Source organism: Saccopteryx bilineata, chromosome 4 (genome assembly GCF_036850765.1).
Source record: "Saccopteryx bilineata isolate mSacBil1 chromosome 4, mSacBil1_pri_phased_curated, whole genome shotgun sequence".
Lineage (NCBI taxonomy): Eukaryota > Metazoa > Chordata > Mammalia > Chiroptera > Emballonuridae > Saccopteryx > Saccopteryx bilineata.
This window is the reverse complement of record NC_089493.1, coordinates 224,523,124-224,540,874: the sequence shown is the minus strand read 5'-3', so window position 1 is coordinate 224,540,874 and position 17,751 is coordinate 224,523,124. Positions and strand designations below refer to the sequence as shown.

Sequence of the window (17,751 nt, the reverse complement as noted above, 5' to 3'; positions counted from 1 at the left end):
CCCAGGTGCTTGCACTGTGGAACCCAGTCCTAAAATAAACAAGTTTACAGTCAAGTTCTCTTGACTTACAGGCTCTCCTGAGGGCAGGGTGGTGGTGAAAAAAGGCAATTATGTACTCTTCTCAGAATGTCAGAATTGATGCTTTCGTGGTGAGCTCGGTCTATTTTAGAGATGGATCTTTTTCCTCCAAATACTCTGAAATCATCAATTACCCTTTTTGCCTGATTGCAAAACCTAATCTTGTTCAGGCGTCTGGTACCAATCACAGTTGTAAAAACACCCTGGTTTTCCAATGAGCCTGTAATGTCTTCTTAAAATCTCAAACTCCTCTTGGTCCCAGAAAACCCGAGATGCTTTAGTTTGGTGAAGGGTTAGAGGAGCAGGGAGTTCCTGAGAGGGTGCTCTGTTCTATCGTATCCTACCAGGACTGGCGCAAGATAACCTAATCTGGGACGTCCCTAACAGAAAGGTGAGAAATCACTTCGCTGCCAGGAAGTATGGAGCAGAAGCCACTTATTTAGAAACAACTCTGAAAGTGTCACGGTTGCTCATAATAGTATCCATAGTTAACTGATCTCTTATTATAGGCAGTCCCTGGGTCATGAATGAGATAGGTTCTATAGGATTGTTCTTAAGTTGAATTTGTATGTCTGTTGGAATAGGTACATTTACCTATTAAATGAAACTTAGACATATGTTTGTCTTAAGATAGTATTTATTTTTATCTTTCTGTGCACATAAATATAAAGTCTACCGGAAATTTCTGTCCGTTTCTATCACAACAAGTTTCAACACGTAAGCATATGTTAATTTGGCACATGTGTGCCTCTCTATTTTTATCACTTCTTAATGTGTACATACTGATGTAGCAAATTAACTAAAACAAAGTTGATTGACGTTAGTCTTATGTGGGAAGCGATAGTGTACCCATGGTTACTGATAAAGTTCATTTGCGCCGCTGTAATTTTTACAAATTTCAACAAGGAAGAAATGCTACAGAAGCATGTCTGTTGCATCCACCATATTCCCCGGACTTAGCACCCTCTGACTATCACTTGTTTTTGTCCTTACAAATTTTTTTGAAAGGCAAAATATTCAAAAATAAAGAAGATATCAAACAAGCACTGGTTCAATTTTTTGCATCAAAAGATAAAACATTTTTCAAAAATGGGATATACAAATTGCCCTCATGCTGGCAAGAAATCATTAATAATAATGGCAATTATAAAATCATTAATGATAATGGCAATTATTTAATAGTTTATTGACAGTAAGAAAAATTTGTATTTTGTTTTATTCCAAAAATTGACAGAACTTTCCAGTAGACCTTATATTTAAACATTTTCAAACCTATAGAACCTATCTCATTTGTAACCCAGGGATTGCTTGTTTATACCAACCACTATTCTAAGTGCTTATACACAGTATCTCATAGGATGGCACAGCCCTTGAGGACACTTACCCAAAGTCACATCACTAGTTAGTGGCAGAAGCTAGAATTTGAACTTACATACTCTGGCTCCTGTACCAGTGCACTTTATATGCTACCTACACTTCATCTAATGCTGATGGGAAGAAACCAGAAAAAAGCCAGTGTAATCATGTAGCTTAGATTTATATGCAAAAAAATGTTTGTTTGCATTTATTTTTTATACTTCTTATTTTTTAATCCTCAGGCATGGGACCAGATGTGCAGGAGAAATTGCCATGCAAGCAAATAATCACAAGTGTGGGGTCGGAGTTGCATATAATTCCAAAGTTGGAGGTAAAGCAGGGGGCTGTTCCTGTAGTTTTGCACTTTTGAGTCTTGCATCACCTGGTGTAAATGAGGTGGGGAGGTGGGCTCCCAACAAGCAGAGGAAGAAATGGACTCTGTGCAAAATTGGCTACAACACTTGAGTATAGTTTGCAAGTGAATCAGTGGATCTGGATTCCTAGAAAATGATAGCTGAATATAAGCCATGGGGGGCTGGGGTGGGGTGGAAATGTTGAATAGCTTTTAAACCAAATATAATTTTCTCTGTGTTCTGATTTAGAAGGGTTTGTTATTGAGTGCTTCCTCAGGTAACAGAAGGTGGAGGTAAATTTAGGCAAAGAATTTCCCTGCCTCTCAGTTCTATGATTCTTCATTTTGTTGTAAAGTACTGTACCTTAGTTCCGCGGGTTTATGTAGAGACACCAGGTCCAGATGAATTTTGAAGGGTTTTATTAAAAGGAGGAGATTTATTAAATATGCCGGCTGCATATGGCTAACACGGGGCATTGCAGACCCAAATCGTGTGCACCAAATGTATTTCAGAGGCTGGTTATATACCCTTGATCACACAGGCTGGGGGGAGCATGACATCATGGCACAAGCTTATACCATTTGTTTAGGGGATTCATCAGAACATTAAAACTTTCAAGGTAATACAATCAAAGACATTTACAAATCTTTTAGTGTCTCTGTTCCCTCCTTTGCCTAGAGGTATGTTACTCTCAGGATTCAAGGAAGGGAGGAAGAGCCAAAATCAATATAGGGTGGTATGTAAATTCTGTTTCCCATTGAAAGAGAAAAGAAGTTCCTCAGACAACCTTTATTCTATAGTTAAAACTAAATGACCCATTATCCTTGTAAGTCAGGAAGCTTCTACATTCTTCTCCCTCCCCTCCCTGAGGAAAGGATGGGACAGAAAGCTTGACCTTTCTTCCTTAAATATCAATATTAATTTTGCAACTTTTTGGTACCTTACCACAATTTCATAGCAAAGAACAGTTTTTAAAAAGAAAAAGAATACATACTTGTTTTATTAAGAACCCAAAGTTTCTCTCTTCAATAGCAAGAATTTAGAATCTCTAGTTGTTTCAGTAAGTGTCTTTATGGTAAAACATATGGTTAGGTCCATTAGAACAATTAAATAAAGGAACTATTTACAAGAGTTCAAAGGAAACCAGCAGGGACTCATCATGTGGGCAGATGTTACCACCTCTAGCCCTAACGGAGCAAGGGGAAGGAGTCCGTGGAAACCGGAGAGAGAAAGCTGTGGACTCATAGGAGGGAATAACTGGACACGATCTGTGGCCTTGAGTACAACAACCATGCGATTTCTAGGCAAGGAGGATTCTGGCGAATGAGGGCCTCACTCTCCCCTAAGCCCGCAGCCTCCTGCTGCTGTCCTCAGTGGCTGAACCCAGAGGGAAGAGGAGAGGCCCACTGATGCAGTTCCTGTGGAGAAGGGTGGTAGAGGCTGGATCTGCAGGGGCTCACAGAGACTGTATTGCTATCGGAAGTGAAATAAATGCACACCCTGGCATATACAATGCCTCTCTCACTGACACACCACACTTAGATTTTGTCAGTTCTAATCACTTTGATACTAGCACCATGTTAATTGAATGAATATGAAGAAGTACAAATTAAATATCACCTAGAAAAAGAATTCACTTTTTAAGTCCTAATGAACTACGTAGCTCTAGTTTATGACAGGATCAGCTGATCCCTTCATTTTCTGAAGGAAGAATCGAAAGCAAGATTGTCAAGGCAGCAGTTTGTGGCCATGTAGAACTAAAACACAAAACTTCTCATTCCAAGTCTGCTGATCCTTTTCCGTTACTCCATCCCTTGATAGTCTAGCCCCAAGTATCTTTTAATGTAGTAACTTTTCATTTGTAAGCACTGACTGTATCCTACAACACATTATTGGCAATTTTATCCTGGAAGTAAACAGAATGTATTTGGATACCAGATTTCTGGGATTCAAATCCTGGCTTCCTAATTTTAATCTGTGTGGCCTGTCTCTCCACCTGTAAAATGGGAAGAATTACAGACCCCATCTCAGTTGGTGTTGTAAGAATAGATGGGTTTATAAATTTAAGGCCTGAAGAATGGTGGTAGCTCATACTCAAAGCATGTGAGCTCTTACTATCCCCATTTCACAGTTGAAGAGGCACCGAGAGGTTAAATGATTTGCTCCAAATCATGCACCTAGTAAGTAGAGAGCTAGGAATCTCCCTCACCCCCAACACATTTTTAAACAATTTAAAAAATATGACTTTCACTAATCATGTCAGTTACATGTTCTTTTACCTATGCTCCATTGTAAATAATAGTGTGAAAATCTAAGGCTGTGCATTCCATTGCATTATCAGCCTGAAGCCAGGAATAACCGGGTAGCTGCCGTGTATCTGTCTAAATCGCTTTTGCTGTCCTGGCTCCTGAGTGCGTGAGTCTGATGATGGTGACAGCCTGTTGGGAAGCACAGATAGCGACTGTAAGGTATTTTTCCCCGCCGAGAAGGAAGGAACAGGGCTCAGAGCCACCAAGTGTGGAATAACAAAAGGCTTTATTCAGTACAGAGTGCACATCCCGCCCCTGGCCCCGAAGAAGGAAAGATGGAGGAGATGGAGACCAGGGAAGTTGCAAAGATTAAACCGCATGGGAGATATTTAAAGGGTCCCTCTAGGGAAGTGGAGCTAACATGACATGGTGAAATCCCACTGGCTGGCAGACGATGGCTTTTTTCCAAATGGTTCCTGAGAAGCCTCCTTTTGGCGCACTTGGTTGTGGGCGGTCCTAGCCAAAATTCGCGGGTCTGAGTTCCCCACGTGACCATCCCCCATTATCCACCAACCTTACATTCTGACCTTTTGTGTTAAATAGAAAAAAGGGCGCCGTTTATTCGTCTGGCTACTTCCTGCTAAGTAGGGGTGTCGTGGGGAGGGGGAGATCAGAAGATGGTGGCTTTGAGGGGTGTCAGGAGGAACATCTGTGTGGCCTTGAGTTAAGAAACTTTGCGTATGCGGTCCTGTAAGGATTAAAAAAAAAAGAGAAGTAGTAGGGAGATTTGCAGGGTCCAGCCTTTTGGTGAGCTGGAGATGGATGGAGTCCAGTGGTTCCGACTGCCAGTGGTCCTGTATGGAGGCAAGCTTGAGGCGGAACTGTACGTCAGGAGTGGCGTAAAAAGGGGAAAGGAAGGGGTCCCATCCATTCCCATAACCGAGACCTGTGAGGGAACTAGAGGTCCAGAGTATGAAGGCAAAAACAGAGAAGGCAGCCCCCATGTCCACAAGAAATGAGATGGACTTAACCACTTTTTGCAGAACCCTGGGTTCTCCGAGTCCAGGCCATGTCCTAGGAGTTCGAGCGATGCACCCACCTGGCTGGATTGGCCTTCCCATTCAGGCGGCTTGTCCTCCACATAGAGGCACTGAGGAAAAACCTGTTGCCCAAATGGGCAATCACTCCGCCAGTGACTGGGCTGCTTGCAGTCAGGGCAGGGCTCAGTGGGCAGCCATGGGCAGGGGCCCTCCCGGGACCAGTGGTCCTGCTTGCCACACTTAAAGCAAGCTGGTGGTGGCTCTGCTGGTCTCAGGGTTGCCACAAGACCTGGGGGTTTGGAGCGTTACCTTCTGCTGCATGCGGGCCTGGCGAACAGCTTTGGCCAGTTTCTACCAGTTGGGACCATTAAAAACTTTAAATGCCATGTTCACAGGTTCCAGATAGGGGTTTGGGAATAAGAGGAGGGGGGCTCGTGTGGAGCCTGGCACCCAGATCCTGCAGGAAATGCTGGACAGGGCAGGAACTTCCTGCAAGAAAATTGTGGTTGGATGTCCTGAAAACCGGTGTAAGAGCCAAAGCCAGGCTGAGAATGGCCTGAGGGAGGAGGGACTTAAGAACACAGTGAAGGGAGGGGCCCCTGGCCAGCAGAGGAGGAGAAAGAGATGGTAGTGGTGAATAAGAATCAGGTTTTTCGCCCTGGCTGGTTGGCTCAGTGGTAGAGCGTCGGCCTGGCGTGCAGAAGTCCCGGGTTCGATTCCCGGCCAGGGCACACAGGAGAGGCGCCCATCTGCTTCTCCACCCCTCCCCTCTCCTTCCTCTCTGTCTCTCTCTTCCCCTCCCGCAGCGAGGCTCCATTGGAGCAAAGATGGCCCGGGCGCTGGGGATGGCTCCTCGGCCTCTGCCCCAGGCGCTAGAGTGGCTCTGGTCATGACAGAGCGACGCCCTGGAGGGGCAGAGCATCACCCCCTGGTGGGCAGAGCGTCGCCCCCCTGGTGGGCGTGCCGGGTGGATCCTGGTCGGGCGCATGCAGGAGTCTGTCTGACTGTCTCTCCCCGTTTCCAGCTTCAGAAAAATACAAAAAAAAAGAAAGAATCAGGTTTTTGAGAAGGGAGGGGAGGGGGCTCTCAGAGGGAAGAGACCTGAGCACAAAAGAGGTCCGCAGAGGAACCAGAGAAAAGTCCTGAGAGAGGGGCACCCCCGGGGGTCAGGCAGGAGGGGGAGAGAGTTGGGAGTCCACGGAGAAGGAAAGATTAGGAGTGGAGGTTTTAGGTGAGGTTTCTCTGGCCAGTAAAAGGCCTGCGCGGTGGAACAGGTGGCACAGAGATTAAGGACAGGTGTGCGAATAATTAGAAGCTGTGTATGTAAGAGATCTCCAATCAGTTCCCAGCTTTTTTGGCGATAAATTGGTGAGGGTGTTAACACCGAAAGTCCCTTCAGGAGGCTAATTGAGTGGGTTCTGTGGCCTGGCCACAGCAGAGAAGAAGAACAGTTTCTTCTTCTTTAGGGAGGGAGATTCCTGTGCCCCAACAGCCGCCCTCAGTCCTCGGAGTGGTCAGTATTGAGTATTAGCATCCTAAATCTCAAGGTCTGGCCACGGACGGAAAAGGTAAAGTGGATGTGCTTGGGACAAGCACACGCACTTGGACGGATGGAAAAGACTTCCCTGACGTAGCTACAGTTTCGGACAGGGAGTCTCAGAAGAAAGAACTGAGGAAGGCTGGAGGCAGGGGACTTACTGCACCGTGCGCTGAAGTGGGTGGAAGATCCTGGTTCTTTCTCGGAGGGAAGGGGAGAGGACCGGTCCTTACAGACTTCTAACTCCTTCCAGGTTTTCGGCACCAAAATGTAAGGTATTTTTCCCCACCGAGAAGGAAGGAACGGGGCTCAGAGCCACCAAGTGTGGAATAACAAAAGGCTTTATTCAGTGCAGAGTGCTCATCCCACCCAGCAAGGTTCCCTGGCCCCGAAGAAGGAAAGATGGAGGAGATGGAGACCAGGGAAGTTGCAAAGATTAAACCGCGTGGGAGATATTTAAAGGGGTCCCTCTAGGGAAGTGGAGCTAACATGACGTGAAATCTCACTGGCTGGCAGATGATGGCTTTTTTCCAAATGGTTCCTATGAAGCCTCCTTTTGGCGCACTTGGTTGTGGGCGGTCCTAGCCAAAGTTCGCGGGTCTGAGTTCCCCACGTGACCATCCCCCATTATCCACCGACCTTACAGCTACTGTGCCTGCCTTCTCCCGATGAAAAATATTTCCCCCTCAGGAGCAAAATCCACAGCAATGATTCCATCCCGGAAATCATTTAGAAGAAAAGGAAACATGTTCCTTGATAATATTTTTTAGCAAACACATGAAAGAACGGCCTCTGGGTTATTTTTAATCAGTGCTTAGAGACAAGAGTTCTCTCCCTATTTGTTAGTTTCCTATTGTGGATAGGCCTTTTCAAGCTGCATGGTTTCCTGTACAGAATCATTTGTATGACACAGGTAGGGCAACAACTTTCATGGTACAGTCATTAACAGGTATGTCAAGGGAAGGTTGTTTGGCCCTAGTTGGTTTGCTCAATGGTAGAGTATCGGCTCAGCCTATGGATATCCCAGATTCAATTCCTGGTCAGGGCACACAAGAGAAGTGACTATCTCGACTCCTCCCCCTTTTTTTTCTCTCTCTCTCTCTCTCTCTCCCTCTCTCTTTCTCTCTCTCTCTTCCCCTCCTGCAGCCATGGCTCAATTGGTTTGAGCACATTGGCCCCCAGCACTGAGGATGGCTCCATGAAGCCTCTGCCTAAGGCGCTAAAAACACCTCCATTGTGAGCATGGCTCCAGATGGGCAGAAAGTTGGCCCCAGATGGGGTTGTTGGATGGATCCCGGCTGGGGTGCATGTGAGAGTCTGTCTCTCTATCTCCCCTCCTCTCACTTAAAAAAAAGGGAGGGGGCTGTTTGATGCAACTTTCTAAAAGCTATTCTGTCATTTTCAGGTTACTGGAGCAGTAGAGTGGGGGGCATTTTTAATCCACAACAACTGGCTACTGCACAGCATACTGAGTTATCTCTAAAGGGCAGATAAGAAAGTTTATGGAAGCAGTGACTTGTGCTTTTATAAGCAGGTCATGGACATTTGGAACATTCAGTGGTTATCCTGTTTTTGATTCTTTTGAGAGTCCTTTTAAAAAATAAATATTAAGAGTATTGTGCCATTCTACATGTACACACTGACATCACCTTGTTTGTTTTGCTGTTCAGGCATAAGAATGCTGGATGGCATTGTGACCGATGCTATTGAAGCCAGTTCAATTGGATTCAATCCTGGACATGTGGATATTTACAGTGCAAGTTGGGGCCCTAATGATGATGGAAAAACTGTGGAAGGGCCTGGCCGACTAGCCCAGAAGGCTTTTGAATATGGTGTTAAACAGGTGAGGTGCTTAATGCAGACCCATCTGAAATAAAATCTGACTGTGGCTTTGTGAAGAAGGGAAGAACATTTAGCTTATATGGAAAGAAATGGTTGTGAATTTGTTGTACTTGTTTATGTTTTGAAATGCATTGAGAGAGCAAAGTCATTCTTTAGAGGGATGAAAGTTAAGGGTTAAGAGATTTTTTTTCCCCATTTGGGTCTGACATTCAACAGGTTCATTACTCTTAAAACATATTTTAAAATACTCTGGATTATGTCCTTTGCTATTTTCCTTCTGCTTTTGAATTTTTATGCTAGATAAACTACTACCCAGACTTCTTCTGGATGCTGTGAAATGCATCCTGAAATCAGGCGGGGCGCTACTTCCTGCTCTACTGTAGGTGCCTGCTGAAGGCCCTGCCTTCGTGTGGCGCTGTCTCCTGGGCTTACTGCATTCCTGCCGGGAGTCTAAGGCCTTGCTCTGCATACGGTGAAACAAAATAGAGACTCTGGAGAGCACAAATTGAAAAATCAAAGAAAGAGTAGCCTTGACAAGTTCCATTCAATCAAAGAGTCCCTTTTAATGCAGCTGCAAAGCAGATCTGAATAATGCCTAATTTTGTCATTCGATTAGTCAACCAAAACAGCACACAGCAAGAAGAGAGGAAGTCCAAAGATTTGAATGTAGCGACATAAGCCAAGGGGAAAGTGGTAAAAATACGGGCAAGTGTTAATGGCCAGATTATGAATCTGCATAATAAAGAAAAGCATCAACTCAGCCCATGCCAGACAGGACCCGGATCAAGGATTGGCAGAACCAGAATCCAGTGGCTGAACAATATGAAATCCCATGAGATTTCCAATGTTGATGCCAGAGGACCTGCAGTTGAAACGGACTACAGATAACTGTCTCTGAGAACTTCATGCTGTGTTTGTTGGGAATTGTATTAGGGTATGACAGTGACCCCTAGATAATCAGTGATGTGCTATTTTGGTTTTTCTTTCAGGGGAGACAAGGGAAGGGCTCCATCTTTGTTTGGGCGTCTGGGAATGGTGGGCGTCAGGGAGATAACTGTGACTGTGACGGGTACACAGACAGCATCTACACCATCTCCATCAGCAGCGCCTCGCAGCAGGGCCGCTCCCCCTGGTACGCTGAGAAGTGCTCCTCCACGCTGGCCACCTCGTACAGCAGCGGGGACTACACCGACCAGCGAATCGTACGTTGCTTTTCTAACTCTCGGCTCAGGTAGAAGAGCATGGCTTGCATTCAAAAGAATCCTTTGGTCGATGCCTTTGGTAAAAATTGATTGGTTTAAGCTTGATGTCTCAGTTGGGGAGACTCATCCTTCACTCACTTGAATGGCTGGCATATATTGGGAAGTGTTCTCTCTTGGGGATATGACGCTTCTGCCAAGACGATGTTGCCTCTTGGTCATTTTTAAACTCAGCCCTGAAAAGCTGCCCATCTGTCATTACATATGCCTGAGACTCCAAATGTCTGTTTGGCTTGTGTGATGCCTCCCTGCAAACAGCCTTAAAGTGAGATTTTAGGGTTGTAGGGGCTTTATCACTCTGTACTTGTTGACCCTTTAATGGTAGGGGTATGGTCTGACTTGCCCTTTAGCAGATGATAAAAATACGGAGCATATAGCAGCTATGTCTCCTAAGAACAAATGTCCTGCAGGAAAATAACAGTCTAGATTTCCCCCGAGGTGAACTTCTCAGCTTCCTAATAAGCAGCTCAGGAAGGTTACATGTTCAGAGAACATCTCCGGCCCAGACTGCCAAGGGGAATTATTGGATTTCCCTTCAAGGGCATGATAAAGGAGGGCCATTCAGGGGCTTTGAGAACAGAAAGGCCATCTTAATTTAAAAATTTAGGACCCAAATTTAACTTCTGACACCAAAAGAACCAACTAGCTAAAGGACTGTATATCCTAATCTCAATGAAATAACTGGTCATGATCCAGTTAGATTGTGGGTGAACCCCACAATTATTAGAACTGGAAATGTTTGTAAAATTCATAGTAATAGTATCTCAACAAAATTGTCAGAACTACCATCTTCTTCATACAGAACCACTACTCTGGAGCTCTGCCTGCTGTGGTAACCTACTATAGTCTAGACCAGTGATAGTCAACCTGGTTCCTACCGCCCACTAGTGGGCGTTCCAGCTTTCATGGTGGGCGGTAGCAGAGCAACCAAAGTATAAATAAAAAGATAGATTTAACTATAGTAAGTTGTTTTATAAAGATTTCTTCTGCCAAACTTAGCAAAAATCCAACATAAAGTACTTGGTAAGTATTTATTGTTATATGCTTTAACTTGCTGTAACTCTGCTTTATAAATTTTATAATGTAAAGTTACTTCCCTTCTTTAAAAATCACCATTACTGTGGAACTGGTGGGCAGTCAGAAAATTTTACTACTAACAGAGATACAAAAGTGGGCGGTAGGTATAAAAAGGTTGACTACCCCTGGTCTAGACAATAAAACTGGTCTCAAAGCACTGGCCTCCCTTTATGTTCATGTCTTCAATTACACATATAACAGTGCTAATCTACCCAGGGATTACTTATGGTGGGCACATTTTATAGCCTCTGAAAGGGGCATATGAGACATGTTTTTCTCTTGTGTTCAGCACCCTTGGCTATTGTTGGGCCCTGTTTTGGAAAATGGCCTGTATGCATTCAGTCACCATTTCATAGACTATTCTTCATCCGAGATGCTCTGCTCTAAAATAGAAGAATTTCCGTCTCTGTAAAGATACCCTCCTTAGGTACATCAGCCACAGGAAAGACATAGGAGAGACAGCTGGTGAATGCTATTTGAGATGGTGGCAGTAACATAGCCTTTGTATTACTCAAACCTCCTTCTCAGCACAGTCACCTCTGGGGGCTTATTTGCGTCAACAGGTGAAAAGGCAACCCTCTAAGGAACAGAGCCACCATAACTTGAGAGATTCAGCAACTCCAAGTGGGAAGCCAAAGGAGGTGATAATAGAACAAATTATTTTTTTACACCTCCCTCCCACACATTGAAATCTCTAGCTGAAGACCATAGTGCGAGAGTCTGGGTAGGCGTCTTGTTAGTAATCCTTTGGCCCAACTAACTTATTCAACCAGCAGGACTGTGGTCCTTAAGGTGGACTGATTGGCAGTCTTTTTGGTTTCTTCCCTTCATCTAGAAGGCAACCTCTTTAATGAAGCTAAAATTAGGCTGTGTAATTCTTTACATTCAGTAATTCTGTGTAAATACACTTTCATGGGCAGGATCTCATTTCAGCCTCAGAATATGAGTCAGGAAATGTCAACGTCATTTTACAGATGGAGAAACCAAGTGACATGCCCTTGGGACACATCTACTGCATACCAGTCTTAGAACCTGGACCTAGAGCTCAGTGTAGTAAACTTTCTATTTGAAAAACTCACTATTTCCATCAATGTGCAAACGAGGAGAGTAACTCACGGCATCAAATTACATCAACAGTGAGCACAAACTATACACCAAACAAATTTTGTGCAAGTAGTTCAAGTGGCCAAAATCAGAATGGCTTTCGAGTCTTGTACCGAAGAGCAGTCAAATGTCAATCTGAAGGCAAAAGGGAATTTTGCATGAGGCATAATTTCTAAATATGCCAGACCAAACACAATGGACCTGATGATTAATGGCTGGCATAATTCACAGTGATTTTGAAACAGACCTTTTTTTATAGACAGCATTTTGCTTGGGAATCTCAGAGGAGAAAATATTCATTGTGGGAGTACTTTATCCTCAGAAAAGGCATCCTGATGCCAGAATTATAGACAAGTCGCATATAGAGGAGAGCAGATGGCACACATCCCTCTGTGTGTTTAGAGAAGGAAGGAGGGAACCCAGTCAGCTGAGTTCCTGATCCTAACAGATACAGCCCTCAGGATGATTAACCCCCAGGGGCAGGGGCACACTCCTCGGATGTTCTCCCACATCTCTCTCTTTCCTGATGCCGCCTAGACGAGCGCTGACCTGCACAACGACTGCACAGAGACCCACACGGGCACCTCGGCCTCGGCACCCCTGGCTGCTGGCATCTTCGCACTGGCCCTGGAAGCAAAGTAAGGCCCAGAGAGCTTCTAATTATTATTACTAAGGCTGATACTTCTTCTTGTCACTAACATGGATTGTTCTCTGACTACGTGATTATGGTAGCAAACTACAAAAAATAAAAATAAGCTCTCTTCCTGTTAACATCTCAATGTGGTACACACATGCCTTAAAAAATTGAGATCTTAGTATACACATTATTTCATAATTTTTAATCCACCTTTATAATATGTTAAGAGCACTTTCTCATGTCTAAATCAATGCTCCTTGACCTTCAAAAACTCGTGTTGTTGAAGGCCGGCTTCAAGGCCTTCTCCCTTCTGTTTATTCCCAGCAGGAAAGACTGCCCACAGAATTTCTTGTGGGGAGTATTAGGAATGACAAATTTCTGAACATCCTTTTTGCATATTATATAAGCCCCATCTTAGAGCTGACATAACATATCAGAGAACAAGAGAATTAAAATCAGGATTTTTAGCCTGACCTGTGGTGGCACAGTGGATAAAGCGTCAGCCTGGAACACTGAGGTCACTGGTTTGAAGCCCTGGGCTTGCCTGGTCGAGGCACATGTGGGAGTTGATGCTTCCTGCTCTTCCCCCTCGCTTCTCTCTCTGTCCCTTCTCTCTAAAATGAATAAATAAATATTTTTAAAAAACAGGATTTTTATCTTTTTATAGTATTCTATTTCATGAATGCAAATTTCCTCAGGATAAGCACTCACAATTGGAATTTCTGGGTTCAAAGGGCATGCATGTTTTAATGATTTTGATACAGGTTACTGTCTAGAAAGACTACAGTATTTTATATTTCTACCAGCATTATAAGTGTGAAAGGGCCAAACCCTTATTAAAGGCACTTTTATTACCTTTTAAAGTATTTGCTATTCTGATACATGCAATAGATCTCATCTTTATATACTTGCTCAGTATTTTATATTCTCTGGCCATTTATCATCTGTAATTGCTTGTTTGTGGCTTTGATTTTGTTTTATGGCCTTACATTAGAAAAGCTATTCATGCTTGTTTAGTTTGACATTTATCTTTTACTTTTATTTATATGTAATTTTTAACATAATGAAGTTAATATATATAGTTATACTTGTCAGTCTTTTTATCTAAGATTTTTTCTAATGTGTTTATGATCAGAAAAATATTTACAAGCTATAATTAGATAAACATTTATCTATATATCTTTTATTATGATTCCTTTGCCATATTGATGTCCTAAATCCCCCTGAAATTTATTTTAGTGTATGTTAAAAAGGGACTTAACAACAACTTTTCCTCATAGAAATAACCCAATAGTCTAATACTTCATACAGAGGGAAAAGCCAACTGTATCACACTGTGTAGCCACAGCTTTTTATTCTTCCTCATTTCTAGTTTCTAATGTTGTGTAGTAAGAAATATTTAAATGTCAAGTCAGGTGTTATGGTTGCACAATAGAGGGAGTGATTATTAAACTTGTAAGTTACTATCACCGTTTCTAATAAGGAGGATATCCTAAAAGGACATCCATATTCTCTAGAGAGGACAAAGCAGTCCCCTCATGTCACATTCAGTAGACAAGGTTCACAATAGCAGAAGAGAACAAACACCTTGGTCGTGCCACAACTGGAAGAGCCTGGAAGTTTCTCCGTCTCTGTCCAAGAGAGTCCAGAGCAGCTCCAGCAGCCCTCGAAACGCCTCTGGAGTTATGATCTGGTCCCTGCCAACTCAGCTGTAAGATGACCACAGTGGCTAAGCAAGATATGCCTATGGCACTGTTGTTATTATGTAGTGAGTACACATTAGAAAGAGGCAGATAGCAATCTCCGTGGTCTTGGAGGGAGCAAAGGAATCAGAATGATGTTTAATAGTGAACACAAATCCTGTATTGAAACATTAAAACCTTTGACATCTTTGGAGGTATTAAATAAACAGATGAACCAATCTTCTGATTTCATTAAAGGCTGGAGAAAGCCGTCAATGCTACGTGAAATCTTTGGATAAATCATGTTAAAGAAATCTTTTGACCTCGTGTGTGGTGAAATGTTGGAAAGTCCCCAGGTTAGAAAATCTCCAACATACTAGGTTTTCCTAGGTGAGATTAGAAGCTGAACTAGGTAGCCTCTGAGACTTTTTCACTTTAGAATTTTGTTTCTAAATTACCTTACCTACACTCTTCTAATTAGAAACAATGTTTAATTCCACAACCCTTATTTTCTATAAACATATCATTGATTAGCAACCTAATGCAGCTTAAAAATTTGTAATTATTGTGGATGCTGTTGAGCACTAATTAACACAGGGAGGTTGTCGGGAATGAGATGTACTATTACTAGCAGTTCCTTTTCATTTCTGAAATGCAATCACATAAATGAAGAATAACTCTGTTAGGAAAATAGGCTTAATTTCCCAAATTGCATGGCAATGAAGCCCCTTGAATATTTTGCAGAGAATAGGTTAAAAATGGAAAACAATAAGACATGCAACTAAATATAAAACAAATGCTCTACTATAGAAATATAGAAAGTCTATGCTTTGTGTTTGATTATCAAGTCCCTGCCTTATGCCTCTTTAGGACACTTCATCCCAAACTCCATATACCTGCTCACATCATAAGAGTCTTTTGCCTAAAATTCTATTTTAACTGTAAGAATACAATAATTTCAATAAAACGCTTTATAGGAAAGAATTCATTGCTTCCTAAAGCAAATAGCCATTTCTGCTCAACTAGTTAATTATTTCTGAATGTGGGATGGTCAATTTGGAGACAAGATCCACAATGAGGTGTTTATGATATTGGGCAAATAGGAGGTTTGAATAGTAAGGAATTCTGGAGATACACCCATCCCTCTATTCTTATAAACAAGTCAACTCAGGCTTAGGGAGATGAAGTGACTTGCTTAAGGTCACACAGGTCTTTGGTAGTAGAATATAGTTTTCTGTGCCTTTTATTACTGCCTATTCTGACCTCCATGATTTGAAATGACTTCTAATTGTTTTAGTTATATGCTTGTATTCTTTCTTCCAACTTATTATTTTAGCTATAACAGAACTGATTAGATAACTTTTTCAAATATAAATATAAAATCATGCTTTACCCTCAGATATTTTCATTCAGTAGACTTCAGATGGGACTCAGGAATTTTCCATATTTGCAAGTGTACCAGGTGATTGTGGTGAAAGCAATCTGGAACCCACAAGGATCACTGAAATAGTCTTTCTAAGGCCTCAATCAGTCACTCTCTGGGGGGTACGTTTTGTCAGGAGCCCACTGAGCTGCTACCACTGAGCTGCTAGGTGTCAAAGTAGCCAGATTGTGTAACAAACCAAAAATGAAAGAGTTAAGCTTTTAATTGCTTACCAGATGGTATAAGCCAGAGTCTAAAACCAGAGAAAACACCGACCCCTCTGGTCTATTTTTCTCCAGTGAATGGTGTACCAATTAAGAGTCAGGTGAAGCACCTCATTCACGAGCTTCTCCCAACCAAAGGCTCTGGTGGTTTTAGGGACTCGGATGGGGGTGGGACTTGGGGGAAGGCTTGGAGTGAAGTACCACTTACTGAGTCAGGATGGGAAAATGTTTTTGAGGTTTTTCCCCATGCCCCCACTAAGGTAGCCTCAGCACAGGAGACCTCTGCCCAAGGCCTCCGATAAGGAGACCTAAGAATGAAATGTGAGGGGCTAGGAATGTAAATATGGGAAGAGCTTGACCAAGGAGGGGGGCTGAGTCCTTGACTCCAACTCCCTAGAGACTGTGGCCTGCACTGCAGGGGCTGTGGGCCCAGGCTGGTGTGGGGCGGGAGCTTCCCTGTGAGGGCTAAGGGCAGCCTCTGCAATACCCACCACGGGACAATGTAAACAATAGGTTATTTGCCTTAGGGAAAAAGTCTTGGCAAATTGAGCCAGATTCCCCTGAGGGTTGTATCTGAACCTAGTGATTAGAAGCCTCAGGGAACTAAAAACTTGGGCATTTATTTATTAAATAATGCTTGATTGGCTTCATAGAAACAATGCAGGTCTCAAAGCTAAGAGAAAGCTTGAACTCTTGAGAAACTCTAATAACTAACAGCAATAAGTTTTAAAATTATATTTGGGGTTAGTTAACATGTAGTTACATTCAATCTTTCAACTAACCAATATTTACTCAGCATATACTCTGTGCCTGGAATTCTTCTGGGTACTGGTACACATCAGAGAACCAGACTGATTAAAATCTCAGCCCTTCTCATGGCTAATTATAGCAGGGGAACAGACATGTACGATATACAAAACAAATGCATTTTCCAGTATGTTGGAAAGTGATAAATGCTCTAAAAGAAAAAAAAGTGGAGCAGGATAAGAGAGTTCTGGAGCATGTAGGGAGAACTGACATTTTAAATATAGTGATCTGGAAAGGCATATAATAGACCCAATGATTTTGTGCATCTCTGATTTATCTTTATATTGTTATAAAATTAATTTTATCAACTTCTGATTATGGAATTTCCTTGCTCAAAATTTCTCCATGATTCCCCACTGCCCAAATGATAGACTTTAAGCCCCTTTCCTGGCAGTCAAGGACCTCACCATCTGGCTCATTACTCCTCATCATCTCCGCCTGCTCCAGCAAACCAGACTATTCACTGTACTCGGGCCACGGATTACCGACCCCACCCTCACAGGCTTTGCTCCATTGCCTCATTCTCTTTTCTCTCACTCCACTTCTTGGCATTGTACCCACTCATCAAAGTTCACCTTAAAAATTTTCTCCCAAAAAAGTCTTCCTAGATCTTCCCATCACAAAAGAATTCTCTCTCCTCTAAACTCCGACAGTGCATTATGCTACAAACATAGCATTCAACATATATATCATATTATACTTATATATCTATATATAAAATTTAGTTCTTTTACTGGATTGTTAACTTTTTAAAAACAAAAACCACCTTTTTTAATATCCCCATGGAATTAAGCATGGTGCTTTGCAAGAGTGATCTCAAGTAGCTAAGAGCTTCTTAACACTTTCGATACATAAATAAGAGACAAAAGGTATTTGAGTAGGGAGCCAGCCCATGTCATTAAAATCTGAGTCTTCTTAAGAAGGAAGTCAGGGCCTTATCTGTGTGTTAATAATGCTATAAGTGCAAGGATGTTAATGGACAGCAGAAGACTGGAAGACACAAAGGAAATGCTGTCATTTTAAATGTTTGCTTCAGTTAAATGTAACTAATTAGAAGACGTGAACCAAGTCCAACATTTCTGC

The 17,751-nt window shown here is 42.7% G+C and overlaps 1 protein-coding gene across 1 annotated transcript in view; it reads left to right on the top strand.

Annotated features, from left to right (window-relative positions):
* PCSK1 (proprotein convertase subtilisin/kexin type 1) overlaps nt 1–17,751 on the top strand; it is a 44,261-nt gene that overhangs the window by 16,157 nt on the left and 10,353 nt on the right. The window contains exons 6-9 of the mRNA XM_066273873.1: nt 1,677–1,765; nt 8,284–8,456; nt 9,445–9,657; nt 12,433–12,533. Of these exons, the coding sequence (XP_066129970.1) occupies nt 1,677–1,765; nt 8,284–8,456; nt 9,445–9,657; nt 12,433–12,533 (576 nt within the window). The remainder of the gene's footprint in view (nt 1–1,676; nt 1,766–8,283; nt 8,457–9,444; nt 9,658–12,432; nt 12,534–17,751) is intronic.